The sequence below is a fragment of the Platichthys flesus genome, chromosome 2, assembly GCF_949316205.1.
Source record: "Platichthys flesus chromosome 2, fPlaFle2.1, whole genome shotgun sequence".
Lineage (NCBI taxonomy): Eukaryota > Metazoa > Chordata > Actinopteri > Pleuronectiformes > Pleuronectidae > Platichthys > Platichthys flesus.
In genome coordinates this window covers 26,226,883-26,252,268 of record NC_084946.1, presented here as the reverse complement: position 1 = coordinate 26,252,268, position 25,386 = coordinate 26,226,883, and the positions used below count along the sequence as shown (strand labels likewise).

Here is a 25,386-nt window from a genome sequence, read left to right as displayed (position 1 = left end):
ATAAAGCTGATTTACTGCCTTGTTCCTGACTCAGACGAAGAGCTGGGCTGCAATTAAAAAAAAGTAATTAATTTAGTGTTGAAAGTTTTACTCAAAGTTGATGATGAGAGAGAAAACAGATCCAGCAGAATGGACTAAGTACAAATTCCAAATAACTTTATAAATGGGGATAATTCAAAGATGAGATACAGATACAAAATTATAGCATAAAAATGACAGTTTAAGTGAATATGTGACTTAATATATCCTAATATTGACATTAGGATATATAGTAATGACAGTTAAAGTAAATGTGAGACCTAATGTTTCATAATAATCGCATTGAAGGTAAATATATGACTTAATATATCATAATAATGACATTAAAAGTAAATATGAGACTTAATGGTTCCTAATATTGACAGTAAAAGTAAATATATGATTCAATATATCATAGTAATGATAGTTGAAGTAAATGTGAGACTTAATGGTTCATAATAATCGCATTAAAGGTAAATATGTGACTTAATACATCATAATAATGACAATAAAGTAAATATATGATTTAGTAAACCGTAGGAATGAAATTAAAAGTAAATACAAAACTTAAAGGTTCCTAATATTCACAGTAAAACTTTTTATCTGATTAAATATCATAATTTTAACGTACATGAGTATTAGCTTTGTTCATTCATCACTTCTCTGTCTCCAGCTTCACTCAGACTCGGCTGACTCATCAGGGACGACCTTACGCGCTGACGTCGCTCGTTCATCCCCGTGACGTCAGCACGTAGGTACGCTACTTCTGCTATGCTAACCCGATGCTAACTTGTAGCCGAGAGGCTGCAGCTTGTGTCCGCTTCTTCTGTCGTTTCCCGCGGGGACAGGAACCGCAATCACCCGTAAAATCGTTCACTTAACCCGGAGCGTCTGCACGTCCGTGTCGGGCCCGCGCCATGGCTTTGCAAGGCCCGGAGGAGCTGGGGGAGCAAGTCGAGGAGCCGGAGGACGCTAGTGGCATCTCCCCGGCCGAGGAGATAACGCTGCCCCCTGGGCCCGGAGGGGACGAGGAGCCGGGGCAGACGCTCCTCCTGCCGTGGGACCGCTTCTCCACCTGGCTGCACTGCATCTGCGTGGTGGGCTTCGACCTGGAGCTGGGGCAGGCGGTGGAGGTGAGGACACGTCCAAGTTAGCGGTTGTCCTCGGCTCAGACTAGTTCCTGGACGACACCGGACGAACGTCTCAGGCAGCTGTGTGTTGTTGTTTTAGTCTTTGGCTGAAAACAAAGACGGAGACACACGAATGCTACGACATTGTTTAAGAAGTGTGTTTGTTTGGGTGTGTGTGTGTGTTTCCATTCCTGGAGTTATTCTTTTAACAGCAGCCACAACATCACCTTTACTGATTTGACCCAGACACACACACACACACACACACACACACACTAAACTCACTGAGGTCTTAAACTTTGGGATTTGAACTGGTGAGTTTTCTCTCCATTGGATTCATCCATGACCACAAATCAAATAACGACATAAAAAGTAAATATGAGACAGTTAAAGTGACCATGTGACCTAAACTTTGGTATTTGAACTGGTGCACTTCCTCTTCAATGACAAACAAACAAACACCTGTTGTTCTCACGTGATGTGTGAATGCAGACATTGTGCGGTAACCTCCTTAATAACACACTGCCTGTGGTTAACAAGGTGACACACAACGAGCTGTCTTTAAACTCTCGGAGGTTCCAGCTGCTTCACTTTATCCACTTACCAGATCAGGTGTTCTCCTATCAGTCGCACTGTGGGGGAAGCCAACGTGTTGCTGCAGCAAAAGGGGAATCGAACAAACAAGTGAGAAATACAATCAAACATTAAGAACTATAAAAGGGACATTTTATGACACCTCAGTGAGGGGGTAGAGCGGTCGTCCTCTAACCAGAAGGTCGGCGGTTCAATCTCCGTCCTCCCCATCTGCATACTGAAGTGTCCTTGGGCAAGATACTAAACCCTGAATTGCCCCTCATAGACAAAGTGGTGCCCATAGATGCACTGTGTGAATGTGTGTGTGAACGGCTATAAACTCTATCATTAGCTCATATTGTTATTTACAATATAAACAAACATTAGAACTTCTAGAACATGACAGTTTTGGTTCTGTATAAATAAATGACTTGACATAAATTACATATAATCATGACACTGAAAATGTATGTGAAGTCTGAATGTTGTGGCTTGATGAGCTGGTGTTGTGTGGTAACTCTGTTCCTCTGTGTTCCAGGTCATTTATCCTCATCATTCCAAACTGTCTGAGAAGGAGGTGAGTTAAACTGACTTGTTCAAAACTGGGTTTGACTTTACTACGTTCACTGAATCCTACAAGATCTGTAGGTTGAGTGCATCAACCTGAGATGAGGGGATGAAAAGGACTAATTTTGTCGCTGCTTTCTTTCAGAAAACAAGTATCTGCTACCTTTCCTTCCCCGACTCAAACTCAGGTGAGTTCCTGTTTCAGCCTTTGGAACTCTTCTTTGACGTCTGAATTCTTACAGGTGTTTGTGGGAGCTGATTATCATCATGCCGTCATTAAGAAATTGCTTTATTTCAACATTAAATGTTAGCGTTGCCTTATAGGGGAATATACAGTCTAGGCGCAGGGTATCATGCCTCCAATGCTTTTCATTTATAGTGATAAGATATTCATATATATGATAAGAAGTAGTCCATACAACATGTTGTCTTACCAGGTCTGATGGCAATAGTTCTAAAAACATTGTCCTGACCGCCTCGCTCGATGAAGCAGCGAGACGTCGGCTGCTATATAAAGGACAAAGCATTAATTAGCATGCTTCTAATGAATGTAACACTAGTCTGAAGGTAGATTGGCGCACGGACTGGTTTGTACACTCACTCGTCCTCAATCGTCTCTCTGGAGTTGTGCATGTGAATCTAGTGTGTGTGTTTTCCTGCAGCTGCGTTTTGTTGACTGTGACTTATCAGGTGGTAAACATGAAAAACCTGCTGCCCTCAGGGTGGAGACAGAATCAGGACACAGGGCCTATAGGGCTGCTATTTATATAACGTTATGCTTGTATACACAGACCGGGGGGGGGGGGGGGCATAGCCTTCTTTGGAGCAGGTAGGAATCTGCAGATGCAAAATGAAAACAAAGGTGTAATCCATGAAACTCTTCTCAGGCACTCGATCAACCAATCAGACACCTGGAGGTCTGGGAAAATATGACAACAGTTCATATTTCTTATGTGATGACAACATATATTCTCTAATGGATTCCTGGCTCAGAACCATTTATATATTTGTCTCCCTCTCACTTTCCTCTGGCATTTCTGCTTGAGGATGCGCAGAGGTCACCGGAGGTTAAAGGCCAGTTGATGACTCATCGTCGACTTCCTGCTTCCACTTTTATTCCTCTTCCTGTTTCTCATGAAATCAGGACGAGCCACTCGACATGAAAGAGAAATGCATCTGTATCGAGTCAAAATGTCAAACCCATCTTTCTACAACTTACTTTACAGAGGTGTCGATCATGGACAATGTAGAAATTAATAAATATAAAGGAACGATTTATAGATTGCCGATTAAATCACTAGAATTTGATATGGAACGTTCGTTGTGTTGCTTTTGTGTAGTGAAGTTTGACAGTGTGTTTGTCTCTGCTGCGTTTCCAGGTTGCCTTGGGGACACCCAGTTCTGCTTCCGCTTCCGTCAGGGTTCAAACAGGAAGTCATCACTCAGCTGCTTCCTGGAAACCACAGACCGGGACGCACCGCCTTGTCTGAAGGTCGGGAAATACACACAAGCTGTCATACTTGAGATTTACAGTCGAGTAAACAACAGAAAAAATACACAATGTTTGTCCGCTCACAGAACACTGCTGGAAAATAACACTGTGACACAATCTAAATTAATTGCTGACACCTGACATACATGATGCAGTTATTTTAAACGCTGTGTGTGTGTGTCTGTGTGTGTGTTTGTTTGTGTGTGTGTGTGTGTGTGTGTGTTGCAGAGGGAACAGGGCCATTACTACGGCTACGTGTATTTCCGTCAGGTGCGAGACAAGTCCCTGAAGAGAGGATACTTCCAGAAGGTCAGTGTCAATCTGTGGAGTCTCTGCAGTTCAGATCCATCAGCATGGGATTAGAAAACCTGAAAACCACCAGTCAAACCAGTCAGTTAGTTGTTCGTTATTAGTTCAGAGGGTAACAACATCTCGTCACACTTTCCCCCTGTTGTTGTCACAGCAGGTATATTCCACTTTACTGACCTCAGGTGATTGATTGAGTTGTAATCTCTGTATCTGTCCACTTCTCTCCACCAGTCCCTGGTCCTGATCAGCAAGCTGCCCTATGTGACCTTCTTCCACTCGCTGTTAAAGATCATGGCTCCGGAATACTTTGAGAAGCAGGAGCCCTGTCTGGAGGCCGGTCAGTCCAATGCACAATTTCTACTTATCTGCTTTCGGTGGGGGGGGGTTCAGATTCTGATTCTGATTGATAATGTTCCATGTGTTTGATCCACAGCTTGTAATGACATAGACCGCTGGCCTACACCCCATCCCGGACGGATTCTAACGCTGCCCATTATGGGAGTGGTCATCAAGGTACACACACACACACACACACACACTCAATAGATGGACACCAGTAAGCTTCATCTGTAGCAGCTCGTGAAGCACAGGGGACACAAAACATTACTCCACAACACTTCATATGGTTTGTACATCACGGCCCAAATGTCGCCCTCACTTCAATCACGCTGCACTCACTCACGGGTATCAGTCCTCTGAAGATGCTCCAGATATCTTTGATTCATAATTATTCCCTGGGAAAATGTTTATTTTTTTACGGAATCCTGCTGAAATACAAACCGTGGTGAAAGTAGACCCAACCACCTTGGCGGAGGTCACTGGCGGTGGCACGTTGATTACAGTACGATCTTTGATTGAAACAAACAGGTGAATATTTAGTGGTCTGTGTTAAACCGGTTTGTGATGAGCATCTGAACTGTGGCTGTGTCGGATCTTTGTGTTGCTGCAGGTTCGTATCCCGACATGTTACGACAAACCAGGAACCTCCCAGCTGGTCCAGTCCTCCCAGGTGATCACACACACAAATGCACAAACACACATTTTCTTTAAGATTTTTTCACTGTTTCTCATTTTTCACTTCTAAGTGAAGAAGTTGTTTCTTCCAACTTTGTGTATTTTGTGACTGAAGTGTGTGAGTTTACACTGAACATGTGATTATCGCAGCTGAGATGGAGTGTGTTGTTTTTTCAGAGTGACAGTCTGGTGTCCATCGTGCTCCCAACCATCCATGAAGTGGACCTCTTCAGGTGAGAAGGTCCAAGTGTTGGTCTTCACAGTTCACATGCGTGTCCTGTCCCCACCTGCTGTTCAAAGTCAGCACTGCAGCAGTAGCAGGCACAGTCTGGACTGGGAGGGTTGTTTACCTCCGGACACCAGTTGCCTTAGAGAATATCTCCCAGAACTAATATATTGGACAAAATAAAGACCATCTCTGAGATCATTATCGAACCCTTTTGGCAGGAAACTAAGTTGTCCCATATACAAGCTCTAAACATGTTACGTTTTTTATAATGTATTTTCATAATCTCTCTCCAGGTGTTTCTCCCCGGTCTTCTTCCACATCCAGATGCTGTGGGAGTTGGTGTTGTTGGGGGAGGCACTGGTCGTGATGGCGCCGTCGCCAGCAGAGTCATCAGATACTGTCCTGGCACTGGTCAGGTGAGTTGATTGACACGGGTCTCTGCCAGCAGCTGCTTTTCAATTCGTATTCTGAGGTTGTGTCTTTTAAACTCTGGAGACGAATTAAAATGACTTGAAATGCAACTGTCGTGTCTCTGATCCAGTTAGTTTCACATCTTAAATTCAGTGTTTAAAATCTGTTTCTGTAGTTTCTTGGTGAACTATTGATACTGACTGGTTACATACATGCAGATATGTCTGATCTGCCATTTGTTTCATAAATGGTGTTTTCCTATTTTAAAGTACAAGCGCTTAACTCTGCTGCTCAATCAGGCTTCAAACATTTACTTTGATGTGTGTGATGTGTGTGTCTCTCTGCAGCTGTATCTCTCCCCTGCGTTACTGCAGCGACTTCCGACCGTACTTCACCATCCACGACAGTGAATTTAAAGAATACACCACCCGGACGCAGGCTCCGTGAGTAAAGATGAACCAGCACGGCGGCCAGCGTGCTGCCCTTTAGCAAGGCACTATATGAATAGATTTGTAGGAAGACAAATATAATGTCCGATTTATCAGTGTTGACCTGATGATTGTGGGCGTCACCTGTGTTCTCTCTCTCCATCTACAGGCCGTCGGTCATTCTAGGAGTGACCAATCCTTTTTTTGCTAAAACGCTGCAGCACTGGCCGCACATCATCCGCAACGGAGACATGAAGCAAGCAGGTAGATCTGCGTTCTCGCACGCAACCCTCCAGAACATTCCAGAAGAATGTCCAGACTTGAGCGCACGTCTGACAGCCGCTGGCATTGTCTGTTCTCCTCAGGTGAGATGGCCAAGCAGATGAAAGTGAAGAAACTGAAAAACCTCAAAACTCTGGACTCTAAACCTGGTAAATGCTTCGAACTTCTCCTCTTTGTCGTTATAATGTGGTAAAGCTTTGTGGCACTTCACATGACCGACGAGTGGCTCTCTCACAAACTCACATTTACTCTTGTGAGGCAGCAGATTATCCACCAGGGGGCGCAACTCCAGTGTCAAACCCACCAGTGGAGTCAACCACTGGTTTGCTAGCTGAATTTGGCATTTTGTTTGGCGCCATCTTGGTTTTTTGAAAGCAGTAGGAACCATATTTGAGGGAACAGGGGGTGGAGCCTGACTAAGAACTGGAACTCACAGCACACCTGCTCAGCTGTCAATCAAACTGTATCCATGCCCTGGTTCATTCGCATCATCGCTGTATTGAAAAAAGACTTGAAACTAGAGATTGAGACAATAAACTCCACAGGAAGAAGTTTACTGACGTTATTAATAAAACCGGCGTCAATTTGTCATCATCTGACTTCTTTCAAAACCAGTGGAGTTGCCCTCTGCTGGTCATTTGAGAGAATGCAGGATTCATACCTCCATATACCTTAAGATGCATTTATTAGTCCCAAACACATGCACAGACATGCAAAGGCACACTCATGCAGGTAGGGAAATTTAATCTCTGCTTTTAACCCATCTGGTGCAGGACACACAGAGCAGTGAGCAACCATGTACGGCGCTCGGGGAGCAGATTTTAGGGGAGTAAGGTGCCTTGCTCAGGGGCACTAGACAGGGTAGGGAGACTCTTGGATTTTTGGACAGATCAATCCAGGTTCGTCTTTTGTTGTCTCTCCGTGGAGTCGAACCAGAGACCTTCTCTGCCCATAGTCCAAGTTTCTGCCACTAGACCACCCCATAATGTCTTCGGGTTCTCCGTCAATCTGTTCCTCCCATTTTTGTGAATCCAATATGTCAAGAACCCTTTGAGGGAATGTCTTCGGTTTGACTTGAGTACGAACTGAGGGGGTTTTGTTGGTCCAAGGTCACGGTGAACCTGTACACAACCGCAGGGCAGTAATTGTTATGTACAGTCTATGGATCAGCTTTAGTTTCCTGATGTTTGTGTGTTTGCAGGTGTGTACACTGCGTATAAGCCATATCTCAACAAAGATGAAGAAATCATCAAACAGCTTCAGAAGGTAAGACGACGTCTCCTCTCGACTTCCAACACAGGGTTTCCCCGTTCATCAAACAGGACGTGCTCTTCAGCCCAAGTGGCTTTTGTTAAATCTTTTGGCTTAACTTCTCACAGATATATGAAGAAGTGGAACATGACTTTGCTTTAAAAATAATTATTTCCTCTCTGTTGGACTACTGATGTAATTGTGTATGAAATGAAGAGACTACATTTAAATTACCAAAAACATATCTAGTCATTTCTCTACTGATGTTTGTGTTCATCTGTTGACACTGATTCCCTCATGATGGATCTGTGATGAGGTGACATCTGATGAAGTCGTGAAGGTGTCGACCATTTTTTGTTCTTGATTCTCAGGGCGTTCAACAAAAGAGACCCTCAGCGGCCCAGAATGCAATTCTTCGACGCTACTTCCTAGAACTGACTCAGAGCTTCATCATTCCACTGGTAACAACAATTAAATCTTGTTTTTATCTCTCTGTGTTTCGGAGGAAGGTGTTGATTCATTACGACACTGTGTTTTGTTTTCGGGTTTTTCTTATAATTATGATCCCCTCATTGTGTTTTCTGTCAGTGCTGCAGCAGCCAGGTTTGAGCTGAAGTAATGATGTGTGTGTGTGTTGTGCGTGTGTGTGTGTGTGTGTGATAGGAGCGGTACGTGGCCAGTCTCATGCCTCTCCAGAAGTCCATCAGTCCCTGGAAGAGTCCTCCTCAGCTCCGACCGTTCATCCAGCAGGACTTCATGAAGACACTGGAGAAAGCTGGACCTCAGCTCACATCCAGACTGAAAGGAGACTGGATAGGACTCTACAGGTTCTCACACACACACACCCCCACACACACACACCAAGTTGTAATTAGAGCCTGATTTTGTCATGAGGGTTTGTTATCAGAACTTTTAATCCCTAATATCGATATCACTATTGGCCCCCCCAAAAATCTGTCCGGCTCTAGTTTTGATAATCTATGGAACATTTACTTTCCTGGAAGTGTGTCTCTAGATCTACTGTAAAAGGATTCTTCTTTATATATTGACTGTGTCACATGATTAATGAAACGCACAGTTTCCAGATCATCACGTGGACTCCTGTGTGTTTTGCGTTGCAGAAACTTCCTCAAGTCTCCGAACTTTGACGGCTGGTTCCGCAACAGGAGGAGAGAGATGACCCAGAAACTGGAGGCGCTGCACCTGGAGGCGCTTTGTGAGGAGGTGAGGAGGAGGGGTGAGGAGGGAGGGAGGGCAGGGCCTGGTCTCAGAGGACGTGGTCTACGGAGGATTTCCCATTTGCGTCACAAGCTCGTCTCACTCTTAAGCCTGAAACATGCTTCTGCGACTGCGTCTGCGTCTTTTCACGCCGCTGTGGCGCAAGACTCGTTTTCATTCATGCTTCCCCAACCGTTGCGCGTCTTACAAAGTAATTCCGCGCCAGAACACTAGGCGGAGTAATGCTTTTTGTCGAGACGACCTTAGAGACGCCTTCTTTCTTTTTCATCGATTGTTTATTTACATAGCCACTGCGGCTCCTCGTAGCCTTTTTCTGGCGGACAAATCGGCCAGTCAATGACAGGTTATACAAGTGATCATACTATCGGATATCTTCTGCCAAGTGCTCTTCTATTTGGTCCATATTCGTTCTTCTAAATCTTCCGTGATTTCTGCCGGTATTATGGGGCATGAAACCGGAAATGCAGCTCCAGAAGGGATGTAGAGCAGACCAATCACAGCCTTGCGGGCTGAGTGAGCTTGCGGAACTTTGCCGTAAATTTTAGAAAAGGGGGTCGACACCCGTCAGCACCTAAGGAGGGATACATAAGCACGTAAGGGACCCGGAAGGGCTCTTGCGCTTACGGGCCCGTGAAAACGCAGAAGCATGTTTCAGGCTTTAGCGTTGCATTGTTAGCAACTTGTTAGCATCGCCACCAGGGGGCAATGACTCCTCGGATAGTTGTGCCTGAGAAGGATCCACCTGTTGGATCTTTTGTTTCTCCAGAGTAGAAGGACGTCACTTTATAATGTCCACTCACCTCATATCACCGTTTCATTTAGATTGTATGTTATTTTTTGCCCTTAAATTCGCTCAGAGCTTCTTTACCTCACTGAAGATACAAAGGATCAACTGTCAGGCAGGTTTGTGTGGAGCAAACCGAACCAGTCCATCCAACTGGCCGAGCCGAATCCATGTTCATTATCTTTAAAGCCAAGAAGGACGGATGCAATAAAACTCAACCTCTCTCTCTCTCTCTCTCTCTCCCTCGCTCGTCTTTTCTTTGAAGGATCTGCAGGTGAGAGTCCAGAAGCACACAGAGGTGGAGACGGTTGATCTGGTTCTGAAGCTGAAGGATAAACTGGTGAGTACAAACTAACTGCTTATGGGATGACTGGTACTTACACTGCTCTGACTAATAACTCTGCTACCAACACCTGTACCACTACTGGTACTGCTGATGCTCCTCCTACGGTATGAATCAGGGCTTCTGGGGGTCTAGTTAGTTAAAAATGTAACTAACTTTTCCAGGATATCTAACCCTAGCTGTAAGTTGTTTTCTGTGTGTTCTTTAAAAGATCTTAAATGGAACCTGAATAAACTGTATTCACATAAACAGTGCTGAACGTGCCTCTCTGCTGCAGGATCAGTCGGAGAGGGAGCAGCTCCCGGTGCGCCCGGGGACCCTGGTCAAGCTGAAGGCCCACATCGACGCAGTCATCCTGGCCTTACCCGAGGACCTGCAGGGCATTCTCCACAAGCCGGCCACTCCTTGACCTTTGACCCTCAGCCTGAAACTCTAATGCCACTTTGAGGGGGGGGGGGGACAGCGATTCTCCTCCCTGGTGGCCCCGGGTAGATGGGCCCCCGTGCACTCTTACTGAGGACCCCCTGCTCGGGTTCGACATGGAAAGCACATAGAATTTTTGTTTTACCAATTTATACAACTCAATTCAGTTATACCCCCCACCCCACCCCCCCCCCCCCCCCCGCTACTGTTTTATTAAGAGGATTTTTTTTGTTTTTTAAATCACGAAAACATTAAGTGAAGAAAAGAGCGAGTGACACATTTCTAATTCATCGGGTGTTTGCTCTTTTCAAATGTGACACATTAACTTGAGTGGATCTGAGCCGACACGGGATTTGTCATCATGGAAGCAGGAAGACGACCCCCCCGCTGACCTTGACCCATAGTGTTTTTAACCTGTTGACGTTTTTAATTTTTACTTTTTTAACTTGACGATGGAGTGCTGCAGGCAGAACTGACTCTGGAGTTTTTTTCAATCCATTTCTAAAAAAAAGATATGTTTTTTAAAAGAAGTGCACTTCATCGCTGACTGGACCAGTGTTCACTTCACACACACACACACAAACACACACACACTCATACTCACACTCACACACACACACACTCTGACACTTTTATGCAAACAAACTGAACCAAGCAGAGCCAAGCAGTGCTTTATAATTACATTTTACTAAAACGTTATCCTAACAAACACACAAACATTAGGCACCAGCGACCGTCAGTGCATGTCTCTCATCTGAAGTGCTAATGAGCAAATCCTCTTCCCTGTATTCATGTTGACGCTGTCTCAGAAAGTTTGATTTGGTTTTGATTCTATTTAATTTCTGACGTTTGTGTCACTGCTGTCGGAAAAGGCTTCTTTTTGTGTGCGAGTTTAAGAAAGTCTTCAGGACGCTGAAAATCTGTTTCTACCAAGAATGAAGATTAAAAAAACAACTAAGTTAAAGTCGGACAAAATCCAGACTCAAGTTAGAAAGGTTGAATTAAACCAGACTTATGGCACAAGTCAGAATTATGAAAAGTTTGAGGTGGTTATGAACTCTATAGAGGATTTATCAAAACTTGAGAAGTGTTAATTGTGACTGAGACAAAGGGTTTCTGAAGAAAAGCGTTTTCTTTCTCCACCTCCACCACCTGTGATCGTTTCCCAGGACAGATGTTGACACCAGGTCTGAACGAGGCCTGAGTCTCAATCTGCGTCTGAAAGAAAACTTATCATTCATTCTTTATTCTCACTCTGAATTAAATAGGTTCTGCTGAGGAGTCACTAGAGTTCACCTCTTTACCGCTCAGGATATCTTCCCTTCAGACATGAGTGTAGTTCTTCCTGAGCAAAGGAACGACACAGATGCGTTGACAAACTAAATCAGATTATATTTAGATTCCTGTCGAGTAAATAAATAAACCCAACAAACATATTAAGTTCTAATAAAACCACTAGAAAATCCAACCCTTCAACTACAACCAGTCTTTAATTTACATTAATTCAAAAGATTGTTGGGTTGACGGGAAGTTTTTGTGTTTTCGGTCAATTAAGCTTTTTTTTTTAATTATTATTATTAACACTAACATAGAGTCTTAGATAACCTGGTTAAATCCTTTTTTACATTTTGAAGTGAAGGGGCCAAAATGTGAATATTCCCCCTAACAGTAAAAAACAAAAGGATTTATTCTATTGACAGCAATAACGCTTTCACAGGTCACACGGTGTAAAGGCCTTAATGGCAGAGTTTATTTCTCAAATAGTAGAAAGAGGCTGCACACGTCTGTACGTGGAGAAAGTGGACGTCTGCGTTTCAAAATAGCTCTCGTGTGGAAAAGTTGACCTCCCTCCTCGTCATGGATTACGTCATGCGGTGGTGTTTTGTTTGGGGGGACATTTTCTTTTAAGCCACTATGTAACTCATGTTTGATATTTGGTTCTTTTTTTTGTTTTTTTGTCGAGCAGATAATGTAAAGAAAAGTGACAAGAGTATGAGCTGGTTGGAAAAACCTGTGACATCTGGATGTTGGGAAACCATGTAACTTTTCTATCTGTGAAACGATAACACAACTTTTTATCAACTTTTCCATGCAGGGCTGTTTGTCCTCGATGTCATGCTCCGTAGAGGAGAGGACTTTTGTACATAACAATGTAAAGTGACATGTTGGCCCTGATGTGAGGATGTACCATAATTATTTTGCTATGACAACAGATGTGTTGCTAAATACAGAGTTATAAATGAGAACTTCTTCATATGTTTATTTAATTCTGATTTGTTGACAAACTTTGACATTTTGAATCTGTTGCTAACAGACTCGACGAGAATGTATTCGATCGTTTCACTCCCCTCGAAAAAACCTCCGGCTGAAGTCCACAGCTGTTAATAAGTGACAATAAGGTCCTTTTATTCATTGGTGTCAATGACCAACACTTATATGCTCTCTTATCAGAAAGGATCGATCGTGGACAGTTTAACCACAGGTTAAGTTAAGGAGCGTGAGGAAGCATCCAATATGGATCAAACTACATTTAGCAGTAGAACTACAGAAACATAATAAAAGATGTTCAGCAAGTAGCCTGATACAAGCTTTTACACAGCTACACACATCTGATGACACTGTTTCTGTTTGAAGCCACAACCACTTCACTGAAGCCCCGATGCCACAGCTTGAATAAAGACATGACGACGTGAAGGACGTGTTGATGAGGTTGATCTTTATTGACGCTCACATGATGCCCACAGCTGATGTTTATTAATCAAACGCAAAGATGTCGCTCCCTTGAATCCAATTTAGCTGCAGCACCTTTCACACACATTGATATCAGTTCCCTAAATATGCCCCATGTACTCGTAGATATCAGTTCCCTAAATATGCCCCATGTACTCGTAGATATCAGTTCCCTAAATATGTCCCATGTACTCGTAGATATCAGTTCCATAAATATGTCCCATGTACTCGTAGGTATCAGTTCCCTAAACATGTCCCATGTACTAGTAGATATCAGTTCCCTAAACATGTCCCATGTACTAGTAGATATCAGTTCCCTAAATATGTCCCATATACTCGTAGATATCAGTTCCCTAAACATGTCCCATGTACTAGTAGATATCAGTTCCCTAAATATGTTCCATAAACTCGTAGATATCAGTTCCCTAAACATGTCCCATGTACTAGTAGATATCAGTTCCCTAAATATGTCCCATAAACTCGTAGATATCAGTTCCCTAAACATGTCCCATGTACTAGTAGATATCAGTTCCCTAAATATGTCCCATGTACTCGTAGATATCAGTTCCCTAAATATGTCCCATATACTCGTAGATATCAGTTCCCTAAACATGTCCCATGTACTAGTAGATATCAGTTCCCTAAATATGTCCCATATGTTCCTCACTTCAGGAAAAGTGACAAAAATCCAAAGTGTTAGTGTTAATGAACTGAATATATAGAATCCAGGGTATTACTGAGACTATTCAGTACTGTTTGTGTAAATATAATTGTATCAAATCATTGGATTTGATATTGATAAATGATGATTATTGATTCAGTCTGAGTTATTATTGGATGATTATTGATTCATTCAGAGTTATTATTGGATGATTATTGATTCATTCTGAGTTGTTATTGGATGATTAAATGAGGAACAGAGGATGCAGCTTGCTCTCCATCTGCTTCTGTATGTTTCACTGAAACTCTCCTCCCTCTCTTTTCTTACTCTCCTCCACTTTAAAAACCATCCTGCTCTTCTTCTCTCTCCTCAGGCCACGGCCCCTCCCCCTTTTGCTGATTGGCTGTTGCTCCTGCGTCTCGTACGTGTCCTCCAACAGAGCGTTTCCACCGAGAGAGTAGCTGATGTCGGACCAAGTGAGGACAGAGCCACGGGACGGCCTAGAGACACAAACACAATATATTAGAACCTGAACAGTCATAAATCAATCATAAACTGAGACACACACACACACGTGTTCTTACCTGTAGGTGCTGGGCCTCATGTATTGGATGATTTCTCTGTAGTTTAGAGGATAATCCCACATCTGGACGTCTGTCAACTGACCATCAAATCCTGGAACATAGATCACAGGATCGTTTCCCTGTGGAAGCTGAACACACACACACACACACACAGCAGGGAGATAATGTTAGAGACAGTGATGAAGATTTAAGATGATTAATACACAGCAGCAGATCCTCCACAGGATTCATCGCAAGCGAGTGAGTGTGTTGATGACGAAGAAAACAAATATCTCAGGATGAGAAACAGTGACGGACACGAAGAAGACAAAGAGTTTGACCCCCAGAGGTCATGTCTCACCTGATGGGGCAGTATCTTCCTGATGCTCATGTTTGATCCACTGAACACCTGCCCTACATTCTTTGCACTGTCCACGGTGACACAGACTCTGGTCCATATGTCCGGGTGAAAACCTCCAGGCCAGAATTGAATGTTGGGTCTGAAAGTTGGTGTCTTATATCCCCAGGACAGTGTGTAGAGAGAACTGTAACTGGTTCTCAGAGTCACAGGGTCTGAGCTGGATGGGAAGAGTTTGAGGAGTGGGGGGTTTCTTGTTTCCATATAGTCAGTGAGGTAACGCAGACACACAGACAAACCTGCAGGATGTAAATGAGGAAGTGTTGATTTACAAATTCAAGTTAAAAGCACAATCTGTCATTCTATGTAACAACGGGTCTCTGGAGGCATAGAATATAAAAAAGACACATGTCCTTAATTTTGAAACTTGGAATAATAACATCTGGAATAAGGTAAGTACAACACAACTCAACAAGATATAGCATATAATATATATATATATATATCATCTTTTTGATGGATTTAAGTTTCATATTACACCTTTAAGTAAATACCACATGGACATCTCTGACTGGTTTTATACTTTGTCGGTCACCTGTAGTTGAAAGCGGCGTGGTCCTAGGGGTGGTGGTCCACTGGGTGGTGGTCCTAGGGGTGGTGGTGGTGGTCTTAGGGGTGGTGGTGGTCTTAGGGGTGGTGGTGGTGGTCTTAGGGGGGGTGGTGGTCCTAGGGGTGGTGGTGGTCCTACGGGTGGTTGTGGTCGTGGTGGTCTTAGGGGTGGTGGTGGTCCTAGGGGTGGTGGTGGTGGTCCTAGGGTTGGTGGTGGTGGTGGTCTTAGTCCTAGGGGTGGGGGGGCTGTAGGAGGCGGGATAGAAGGTGATTCCTCCTCCATTAGAAGATAAGGTGAACATCTTCCCATTCAAATTTACTACAGGACGAGCTGGAGACATGAAGAGGAAGAAACATCAAATATCTTTTTCTGCACATTCTATCATAAGAAGTGTTAGAGAACACAGAAACATTATTAGAGTTCTCATGTATATTATATTTTTGTCAATGGCAATAGATGGTAAAGGAATATAATATAATATATTATATTATAGTATCAAAACCTTTGTGCGGGTGTGGGACACTGAAGGTTTGTACTTTTATTACAATGAGTCAAGGTTCAATGTTATCTGTGTATATGTGTGTGTGTTTGTATGTGTGTGTGTGTGTGTTTGTGCATTTTTACTTCCTCCTGAGTGAGGAGACAGTTATAGTTAGACATGAAATGATCATGGTTATGTTGTCCAGGAAGTTAATGTAAGTCTATATAATGTCCTTTGAATTCATGGGGACATGACTCTGTGTGTGTTTGTGTCTGTGTGTGTGTGTTAGTGTGTATACGTACGTGCACCTGTTGTCCATGTAGTAGAGGTGGTTCGAATAAATGTTGTCACACCCGGCACTGACATCATAACCATCACAATAGAAACAAAAGGCAGCTTCATCTTCATCTTCATCTTCATCCTCCTCCTCACTCAGCAGGGTCTCTGCACTGCAGTGTGTGTATGTCTGTGTCTGTCTGTGTGTGTCTGTCTGTGTGTCACTGTCCCTCTGAACAGGCTGCACCCTTCTCTATCTCTTATTTCCTGCTTCAGGTGTTGACACTTCAGAGATCCAGCCTCTCGTGTGTACGGAAGCCTTTTGTATTCACTTGAAAAAACTTTCAATGTCGCATATTCTGAGATAAGTTCTGTTTTTCTGAATAAAAAAAAAAAAAAAAGGCTCTTTTTTTTTCTGAGTTATGTTTTCTCCGGAAAAGGCGTCAGCTCCATCCTGCCTGAAGCGCTCATCTGCATGGAGTCTGGTGGCTGCTGCATCAGCCTGAACCTGCAACTGTGCTCAATGATCTCAAGTGCAGCGGTGTCAACACAGGTAAGGAAAGTTTTTGGTTACACGTTAGATGCCAAATTCTGTTACGTCTTTTGACCACATGTAACAACAGAGAGTGAACGACAGTGACAGCAGCCTGTCTCCCTAAAGGCACGATCCAGGTCGCTGTGTTCGAGCCCCTGTTTATAAACCTATGGGGGGGGGAGGGGGGGGTACCCAAAAACTAGAGATAACGTGACTAAATTTGGCATGTGTTGTACCTAAGATTTAAGGACCTGTTGAAGAACATCCCTTCCTTTACCATTCCATAAGCAGGTCAGAGAAGGTTCGGAGAAGAGAGGAAACTAACAGAACACATCTGGAATAGTATTTAAAAGTCTGAGCATCTGGCGTCATAGATGTAAATGTCATTATGTTTTATAACTAAGCTCAAAAGATCTCTAAGCTGAATATACAACACTGTATTATGAGCTCAGGGTTTGTTTTGTTTTTCACGATTAGCATTTTCTATTTTATCAAGACAGTCATCACCTCACTTAAACTGTTTGTAACAAATGGTTGATGAACAGTATGTTCATGCTCTTGATGACTACTACACCAAACAACAAATGTGCAAATTTGAAAAAAATGTTACTGCTGTTGTGTACTTTTTTCATCTTAATATACAGCTCAGTACAGTTTTGTAGACAATGTGATAGTCTTTAAGTTAAGTGGTACAAAATACTTCATCCTCTAAACCTTTCTGATGTTGTCAACAGGAAGTATTTTGTGCATTTTGTTGTGTTAAGGTGTCCAAGGTTTTACACTGAGGTAGAGTTGAATTATTTTGGAAGTGTTGTTATTGAAAAATGTTGATGTTTGAAAAGCCTGAACAGGTTGGGCTGTTCCATGTTACTACTTTCAAATTTCTTGAATTATTTTGAAAAGCTTTTCATTTATTTGATAGTGGTATTAACGACACATTACAGAGCATCTGTTGAACCCTGGGATTCTATAAAAAAGCTAGACCTATAAACAAATTGAGCTTTTTACAAAAGTCATGTTTTTCACACATTCTGTTATGTTAATGACAAAGAAACATCTATTTCAAATTGACTTTGATTTACGTTGTCTGTTATCAGTTTGAGTAGAATCTTTTTGGAAACGGTTCTCACACAGTTGCAATTTTTACTGAGAAATTATAACTGCTCATGTCAGCTGTTATTACTGGCTGTGTTTGTTTGTTAATCTGTTTTAATATACATTAAGGAGTACCTCAAAAGTGTTCTACTTCTTATAAATACAAACACTGGTTTCTCTCTTGTTTTGTGATCAAACTAATTGTGCTTTCACTAAAGATAAGTTGAACTACCCATTGCCACAAACGGTACTCGACTATTTATTGTAAGTATTAATTTGTTCTTAAACTGGTGGACCCTGTCTCACAGAGCAGAATTGCTGACTTTGGATAACTGCACTGGATAAAATCTTATATTATCCATCAAATTCCTTCACAGAGAATCTTTTAAGAAGACATTTCCCTGTTGCTTATTGTTGTGATCAGATGCTGCTGCACGTTTTATACACTAGGTGGCAGCAGTTGTTAAATATGAGTAATTAAAGAAGCAGAAAAGATTAGAGTAAGAAAACACAAAGATGCACATAGATGTTGCTTAGGGCATCTTGCTTTAAAGCTACTTTGGGACTTAAACTAATCCTCATCCTTCGAAACACGAACATAACAGTTATTGAGAAATGTTAATGTGACCAGACATGGGTTCATTGAAAAAGGAAAAAAATGTAGGCATACTTTAATTAGTGTGGAAATTAGCCTTTATTTGTTGATGGGGTCATGGTAACCACACTGCAAATGAAAAAAATATTAGGATGACAGACCACATTTTATTATTCTCCTTTGATATTGATAAATGCTGATTATTGATTCATTCTGAGTTATTATTGGATGATTATTGATTCATTCTGAGTTGTTATTGGATGATTAAATGAGGAACAGAGGATGCAGCTTGCTCTCCATCTGCTTCTGTATGTTTTACTGAAACTCTCCCTCTCTTTTCTTACTCTCCTCCACTTTAAAAACCATCCTGCTCTTCTTCTCTCCCCACAGGCCACGGCCCCTCCCCCTTTTGCTGATTGGCTGTCGCTCCTGCGTCTCGTACGTGTCCTCCAACAGAGCGTTTCCACGGAGAGAGTAGCTGATGTCGGACCAAGTGAGGACAGAGCCACGGGACGGCCTAGAGACACAAACACAATATATTAGAACCTGAACAGTCATAAATCAATCATAAACTGAGACACACACACACACACACACACACACGTGTTCTTACCTGTAGGTGCTGGGCCTCATGTATTGGATGATTTCTCTGTAGTTTAGAGGATAATCCCACATCTGGACGTCTGTCAACTGACCATCAAATCCTGGAACATAGATCACAGGCTCTTGTCCCTGTGGAAGCTGAACACACACACACACACACACACACACACACACACACACACACACACACAGCAGGGAGATAATGTTAGAGACAGTGATGAAGATTTAAGATGATTAATACACAGCAGCAGATCCTCCACAGGATTCATCGCAAGCGAGTGAGTGTGTTGATGACGAAGAAAACAAATATCTCAGGATGAGAAACAGTGACGGACACGAAGAAGACAAAGAGTTTGACCCCCAGAGGTCATGTCTCACCTGATGGGGCAGTATCTTCCTGATGCTCATGTTTGATCCACTGAACACCTGCCCTACATTCTTTGCACTGTCCACAGTGACACAGACTCTGGTCCATATGTCCGGGGAAAAACCTCCAGGCCAGAATTGAACGTTGGTTTTGAAAGTTTGTGTGTAATAATACCCCCAGTTCAGTGAGTAGAAAACACCGGAGCTGGTTCCCAGAGTCACAGGGTCTGAGCTGGATGGGAAGAGTTTGAGGAGTGGGGGGTCTCTTGTTGTCCAATAGTCAGTGAGGTAACGCAGACACACAGACAAACCTGCAGGATGTAAATGAGGAAGTGTTGATTTACAAATTCAAGTTAAAAGCACAATCTGTCATTCTAAGCAACAACGGGTCTCTGGAGGCATAGAATATAAAAAAGACACATGTCCTTGAGTTTGAAACTTGGAATAATAACATCTGGAATAAGGTAAGTACATCACAACTCAACAAGATATAGCATATAATATATATATATATATATCATCTTTTTGATGGATTTAAGTTTCATATTACACCTTTAAGTAAATACCACATGGACAACTCAGACTGGTTTTGTACTTTGTCAGTCACCTGTAGTTGAAAGCGGCGTGGTCCTAGGGGTGGTGGTAGTGGTGGTCTTAGGGGTGGTGGTGGTGGTCTTAGGGGTGGTTGTGGTGGTGGTCTTAGGGGTGGTGGTGGTGGTGGTCTTAGGGGTGGTGGTGGTGGTGGTCTTAAGGGTTGTGGTGGTGGCCCTAGGGGCGGTGGTGGTGGTGGTCTTAGGTGTGGTGGTGGTGATCTTAGGGGTGGTGGTGGTCCTAGGGGTGGTGGTGGTCCTAGGGGCGGTGGTGGTGGTGGTCTTAGTCCTAGGGTTGGGGGGGGTGTAGGAGGCGGGATAGAAGGTGATTCCTCCTCCATTAGAAGATAAGGTGAACATCTTCCCATCCAAATTTACTGCAGAATGAGCTGGAGACAGAGAAACATCAAATATCTTTTTCTGCACATTCTATCATAAGAAGTGTTAGAATACACAGTAACATTATTAGAGTTCTCATGTATATTATATTTTTGTCAATGGCAATAAATGTTAAAGGAATGTAATATAATATATTTTTTTATAGTATCAAAACCTTTGTTTTGGTGTGAGACACTGAAGGTTTGTACTTCTACTACAATGAATCAACCGGTTTGTCAAGTATAGTTTCAATGCTATCAGTGTGTGTGTGTGTGTGTGTGTGTGTGTGTGTGTGTGTGTGTGTGTGTGTGTGTGTGTGTGTGTGTGTGTGTGTGTGTGTGTGTGTGTGTGTGTGTGTGTGTGTGTGTGTGTGTGTGTGTGTGTGCCGAGTGTGTGTGTGTGTTTGTGTGTGTGTATACGTACGTGCACCTGTGGTCCATGTAGTCGAGGTGGTTTGAAAATATGTTGTCACACCCGGCACTGACATCACAACCATCACAATAGGAACAAAAAGCAGCTTCATCTTCATCTTCATCTTCATCCTTCTCCTCACTCAGCAAGGTCTCTGCAGTGTGTGTGTATCTGTGTCTGTGTGTGTCTGTGTGTGTCTGTGAGTCACTGTCCCTCTGAACAGGCTGCACCCTTCTCTACGCTCTTATTTCCTGCTTTAGAAGTTGATACTTCAACTTTTGTTTCTGTGGAAAGAAAAGAGATCCAGCCTCTGGTGTGAGTCCAGATTGTGGAGACAACATGTGTTGTGTATGTTGACATCGTTTGAACAACACCTCTTTACAACATCTCGGTGTTTGCTTCACGTTCGGTATCAGGTGCCCATTTCAGATAAATAACAAATACAGAGGCCCTTCGTTTATTTTCACAAAGCACAGAACAAATCAATAAATAAACAGCCATCATCATAAATCATCATAAATAGAGTTCTTTAAACATTTGTTTAGTTTAATTATCAACAGTTTAATGTTTTGTAAATCAAATTGCTTCTCTGAGATGGGGAGAGAGAGAGAGAGAGAGAGAGAGACAGAGACAGAGAGAGACATAAGGGGAGTTGTGCAATCAGCACTGACAATTGTTCGTACGTGGAGGAAAACCACTGAGGAGAGGAACAGCACCACGTGATGTCTCATTCCCAAAACTGCACAGAGTTTGACTCCAGTGTAGTTAGACTAAAATACAACAGATTAATGAATGAAATTATAAGTCAAAGGTGTAAAGAAGGCTTTACAACAGCTTTTATATTATAAGATTTAGAAATACATTTTCCAGAAATCCAAAGAATAAGAGAAATGATATTATTTGGATTCACGATATCTGTTTTTCTAACATCCTCTTTAGGAGGCTGTGTGTGAACTTCTCTTTTTTAACAGACGTGTGCAGAAGCCACAGAAAACACAAACTAACAACTTACGCTGTCAAACTTTTTTCTGTTGAAATTCCTGAGAACCTCTTTGGAGATCGAGTGTTCTCCACCGGCCGGGTGGATTAACTGGTGCTGACCAGGAAACCAGACCAAGCAGCGGTCTCTCTGTGTCAAAGTCCAAAGGTTTGTTCATCTGCACATCAACACCACTTCCTCTTCATTTCCTGGCTCCACAATATTACACAACTTCTCCTTTGCTCCATCTGATCTCTAGCACTGAGGCGCTTTGTCACTTGATGGTCCTGGAGAAACAGGATTCATGAGCAGAGTGAGCATCACCTCAGTCACATGAAGGAGACGTCTAGAGTCAGGGCCTCGAAGCTCTGAGGAAGTGTCCTCTTCTAAATCCCTTCTTCTATCGAAAAGCCTTTCCTGATTTTATCTGAGTTTCTTCTTTTAGTAAAGTATCTATACAGGAAGTGATAGAAGTGATGTTCTACCAGAAGGACTTTTTTTATCTGGGCTGATTCTTTATTTGATTTCTGATCCAGAAACATCTGCTTCTGCTCTCCGCTGGTGGCAACTTATCATCAAATCATCATAATCTGAGTTTGTGGATTTTTCTCCATTGACATGAATGAAAAGGCATTTTTATAATAATAATATAATATTAATACTATTATCAAGTTATTTAAGGTGACAGATTGATCAAGACATACTAACAGTATTTATCAATACTCCCAATTCATTGCAGGATTCAGTAAATCACTATTAAAATATCCTTGTGTTTGTAAGAACTCATAACTCATGTATGTGTCACAAAATATTCTTTAAGTATAATAAAAGTACGTAAGTAGGCGACAGAATTGCACCTTTCCTTTCTGTGTCATATTATTGCATCATTATTATTACTCATATGGTAAAATGCATTTGAGCGATCAGACATATTGAGTCAAGTGATTATAATAAAAGTAGTGATAATAGATTTGATTTGTATTGATTATAAAAACAAAGAGCAGATAAAGACAATTACTACAAATATAAAATCAACGTCAGAGTCGAGTCAAATGAAGATAATTTACTTTAGTCCAAATCAAAGCCCATGTTTATTTGAGTGTAAAGAAATAAATGGAGCCTTATTTAATCCTGCTCGTTTTTTATTTCAATTATTAATTTTCAACTTTCACTTTTTCAAACTTTTGAAGATAATTTTGTGTAAAATAATATATTTGTGTCTGAGTGCATATACTACTTAAAGCACATGTAAATATAGGAACCTTGTCTTTTATTACAAGTGTTTATCTAACAAAGTGCTCTCGTGAATAAAGCGAAATTGGAATTTGGAGCCTTTATTTTGAAACATGTGTGAGTCAATGCAGTGATATCCGGTTTGTGGTGTAAACACAAACTGCGTCTCCACTGCCACCGTGTACCGATCTGACACACACACACACACACACACACACCCTGCTGCAGCAGCTCTATAAAGCCTCTCTCTCTCGCTCTCTCTCTCTCACACACACACACACACACTCACACACAAACAGAGCCATTGAGTGGAGGAGGAACTTTCGACCTGAAGCATCATGGGCATCATCTTCTCTCAGATCTTCTCCAGGTTCACCTCCAGGACACCGGTCAGGATTTTAATGGGTGAGATCTTTAAAACTTTATCAAACTGATATTCTTCTGATTTTCTCATGTTCAACTTCATCAAGTGTCAAACTACTTCTGAAAGTTGTTTTATTTATGTTATGGCTTCTAATAACTAATAATTGTCGTGTTTAATGATTCAGTAATGAAGTTATACCAATAATCGATAGATACACAGCTTGAAAAGATGTGGTATGAATTATATTACATTATATTATTTTATATTTTAACAGTTTCTACAAGAGTAAAATGCATCAGAAATGATAATCAATAACATAATATTTGATAGTAAAACTTTGTTTGATTCTCTTGCTACGTTTGATTAATAGTACTTGGAAGTAACAGATGCAGGCCTGTATTTTGTACTTGTGTATATTTGTGTTACAGTATTTTATTTTTTTACTTCAGTTAAAAGTCGTAATGTCGAAATCAGAGACGTCACCCTCTGACAAGCTGTGACGGACGTCTGACCTCTTCAAAAACTAAGTGATTCTAATTTTGTGTGTCTGTATTTGTCTGTGTGTGTGTGTGTGTGTGTGTGTGTGTGTGTAGTGGGTCTGGATGCAGCAGGTAAAACCACTCTGCTCTACAGACTGAAGTTGGCCGAGGTCGTTACCACCATCCCAACTATTGGTCAGTCTGTTACAATGTGCTTATGCAAAAGAATATTTTAAAGGAAATCCATGTTAATGTTGTGTGTGTGTGTGTGTGTGTGTGTGTGTGTGTGTGTGTGTGTGTGTGTGTGTGTGTGTGTGTGTGTGTGTGTGTGTGTGTGTGTGTGTGTGTGTGTGTGTGCAGGTTTTAATGTGGAGACGGTGGAGTATAAGAACGTCAGTTTTACAGTTTGGGATGTTGGTGGTCAGACTGTCATCAGACCTCTGTGGAGACACTACTACACTAACACACAGGTTGGTTACACCACTGGTCCACTGGTCCACTAGTCCACTGGTCCACTGGTCCACTGGTCCGCTGGTCCATTGTTCCATCAAACACTCACAGTGATGTCTGTGTGTCGTCCTCAGGGTTTGATATATGTGGTCGACAGCAACGACCCCGAGAGGATTAAAGAGGCTGCAGATGAGCTGCATAGGATGGTAACACACACACACACACACACACACACACACACACACACACACACACACACACACACACACACACACACAAACACAAACATCTTTTGATTGTTTGATTGATTGATTGATTGATTGATTGATTGATTTCCTGTTCATTCACCATGTTGCTGTGTCTCAGTTGGAGGAGGATGAGCTAAGAGGCGTGGCCCTGCTGGTTTTAGCCAACAAACAGGATTTGCCCAGAGCCATGTCCGTCAGTGACATCACCGCGGCCCTGAGCCTATCAGGGATCTCCCAGCCGGTGAGTGACAGATCAACCTGTGGACCAGACGTCCTGGAGGTTTCATCTGAACTTGACATACAGCGAGTGTTAATCTCTTTGTGTGTCTGCAGTGGGTCGTCCAGGCGTCCTGTGCCGTCAGTGGTGCAGGTCTGGTCCAGGGTCTGGACTGGCTCTCCACCCAGGTCCTCAGACAGTAGGAGCTGACGTGAAGCTGCAGAGTCCTCAAACGCACCAGGATGTGAACTGAGGGGGAAACCAGGAGGAACACCACTGATCCCAGTGGAATGGACCTCTCACCTCTCACGTCCAGCTCAGTAGAAAGACATTGGACCGCTGTGACCTCGTCCTCCTCAAAATGAACAGTTTGATCTGCACTCGTGTCCTTTTAACATGAATATAACAACGAGGTGTCAGATCAACAAGTTGAAACTGAAGAATCCTATTTATTGACACCTTCCTGCTGCAGGTAATTTGTTGTTGCACAAACAACTTCATCATCACAAACAAATCGAACGTGGAAACTATTGTTGTAGCTCTTGATTCATTACCCTGATGTTTGGTTTCTTCAGCCCAGACGTTTCTATGACTCGATGGTATATTTAAATTTTTTCCCACATCAGACAGTATAAAAAATGTAATTTATTTGTTTTATTAAAGTTTATATA

The 25,386-nt window shown here is 42.3% G+C and overlaps 4 protein-coding genes across 5 annotated transcripts; 2 read left to right on the top strand and 2 right to left on the bottom strand.

The window, feature by feature from the left end:
* The first annotated feature begins 781 nt into the window (after positions 1–781).
* dennd6aa (DENN/MADD domain containing 6Aa) lies at positions 782–13,187 on the top strand. The gene is made up of 19 exons (XM_062408917.1): positions 782–1,151; positions 2,260–2,298; positions 2,434–2,476; positions 3,668–3,780; positions 4,009–4,089; positions 4,321–4,426; positions 4,523–4,602; positions 5,039–5,098; positions 5,281–5,336; positions 5,626–5,748; positions 6,091–6,186; positions 6,341–6,435; positions 6,537–6,602; positions 7,655–7,719; positions 8,076–8,165; positions 8,368–8,531; positions 8,826–8,928; positions 9,993–10,067; positions 10,348–13,187. Exons 1-19 carry the CDS (start codon positions 936–938, stop codon positions 10,477–10,479), a joined length of 1,803 nt encoding a protein of 600 aa, XP_062264901.1. The 5' UTR covers positions 782–935; the 3' UTR covers positions 10,480–13,187.
* Position 13,188: 1 nt separating this feature from the next.
* Positions 13,189–16,405, bottom strand: LOC133971540 (mucin-2-like). Its single transcript, XM_062408949.1, has 5 exons — positions 16,199–16,405; positions 15,401–15,745; positions 14,809–15,104; positions 14,469–14,596; positions 13,189–14,384 (listed from the first exon to the last, which is right to left on the bottom strand). Exons 1-5 carry the CDS (start codon positions 16,314–16,316, stop codon positions 14,180–14,182), a joined length of 1,092 nt encoding a protein of 363 aa, XP_062264933.1. The 5' UTR covers positions 16,317–16,405; the 3' UTR covers positions 13,189–14,179.
* Positions 16,406–18,478: 2,073 nt separating this feature from the next.
* Positions 18,479–21,872, bottom strand: LOC133971528 (mucin-2-like). Of its 2 annotated transcripts, none has more exons than XM_062408930.1 (6): positions 21,758–21,872; positions 20,758–21,029; positions 19,974–20,345; positions 19,379–19,677; positions 19,011–19,138; positions 18,479–18,914 (listed from the first exon to the last, which is right to left on the bottom strand). In XM_062408930.1, the coding sequence occupies exons 2-6, from the start codon at positions 20,873–20,875 to the stop codon at positions 18,713–18,715; spliced, it is 1,119 nt and encodes a 372-aa protein (XP_062264914.1). In that variant the 5' UTR covers positions 20,876–21,029; positions 21,758–21,872; the 3' UTR covers positions 18,479–18,712. The 2 variants fall into 2 exon arrangements, with proteins under 2 accessions (XP_062264914.1, XP_062264922.1); XM_062408938.1 differs by having other exon boundaries at positions 20,758–21,055; positions 21,758–21,850.
* LOC133971548 (uncharacterized) lies at positions 21,799–25,341 on the top strand. Its single transcript, XM_062408960.1, has 7 exons — positions 21,799–21,892; positions 23,257–23,362; positions 23,915–23,995; positions 24,161–24,270; positions 24,385–24,456; positions 24,617–24,739; positions 24,832–25,341. Exons 2-7 carry the CDS (start codon positions 23,296–23,298, stop codon positions 24,916–24,918), a joined length of 540 nt encoding a protein of 179 aa, XP_062264944.1. The 5' UTR covers positions 21,799–21,892; positions 23,257–23,295; the 3' UTR covers positions 24,919–25,341.
* Positions 25,342–25,386: the final 45 nt, after the last annotated feature.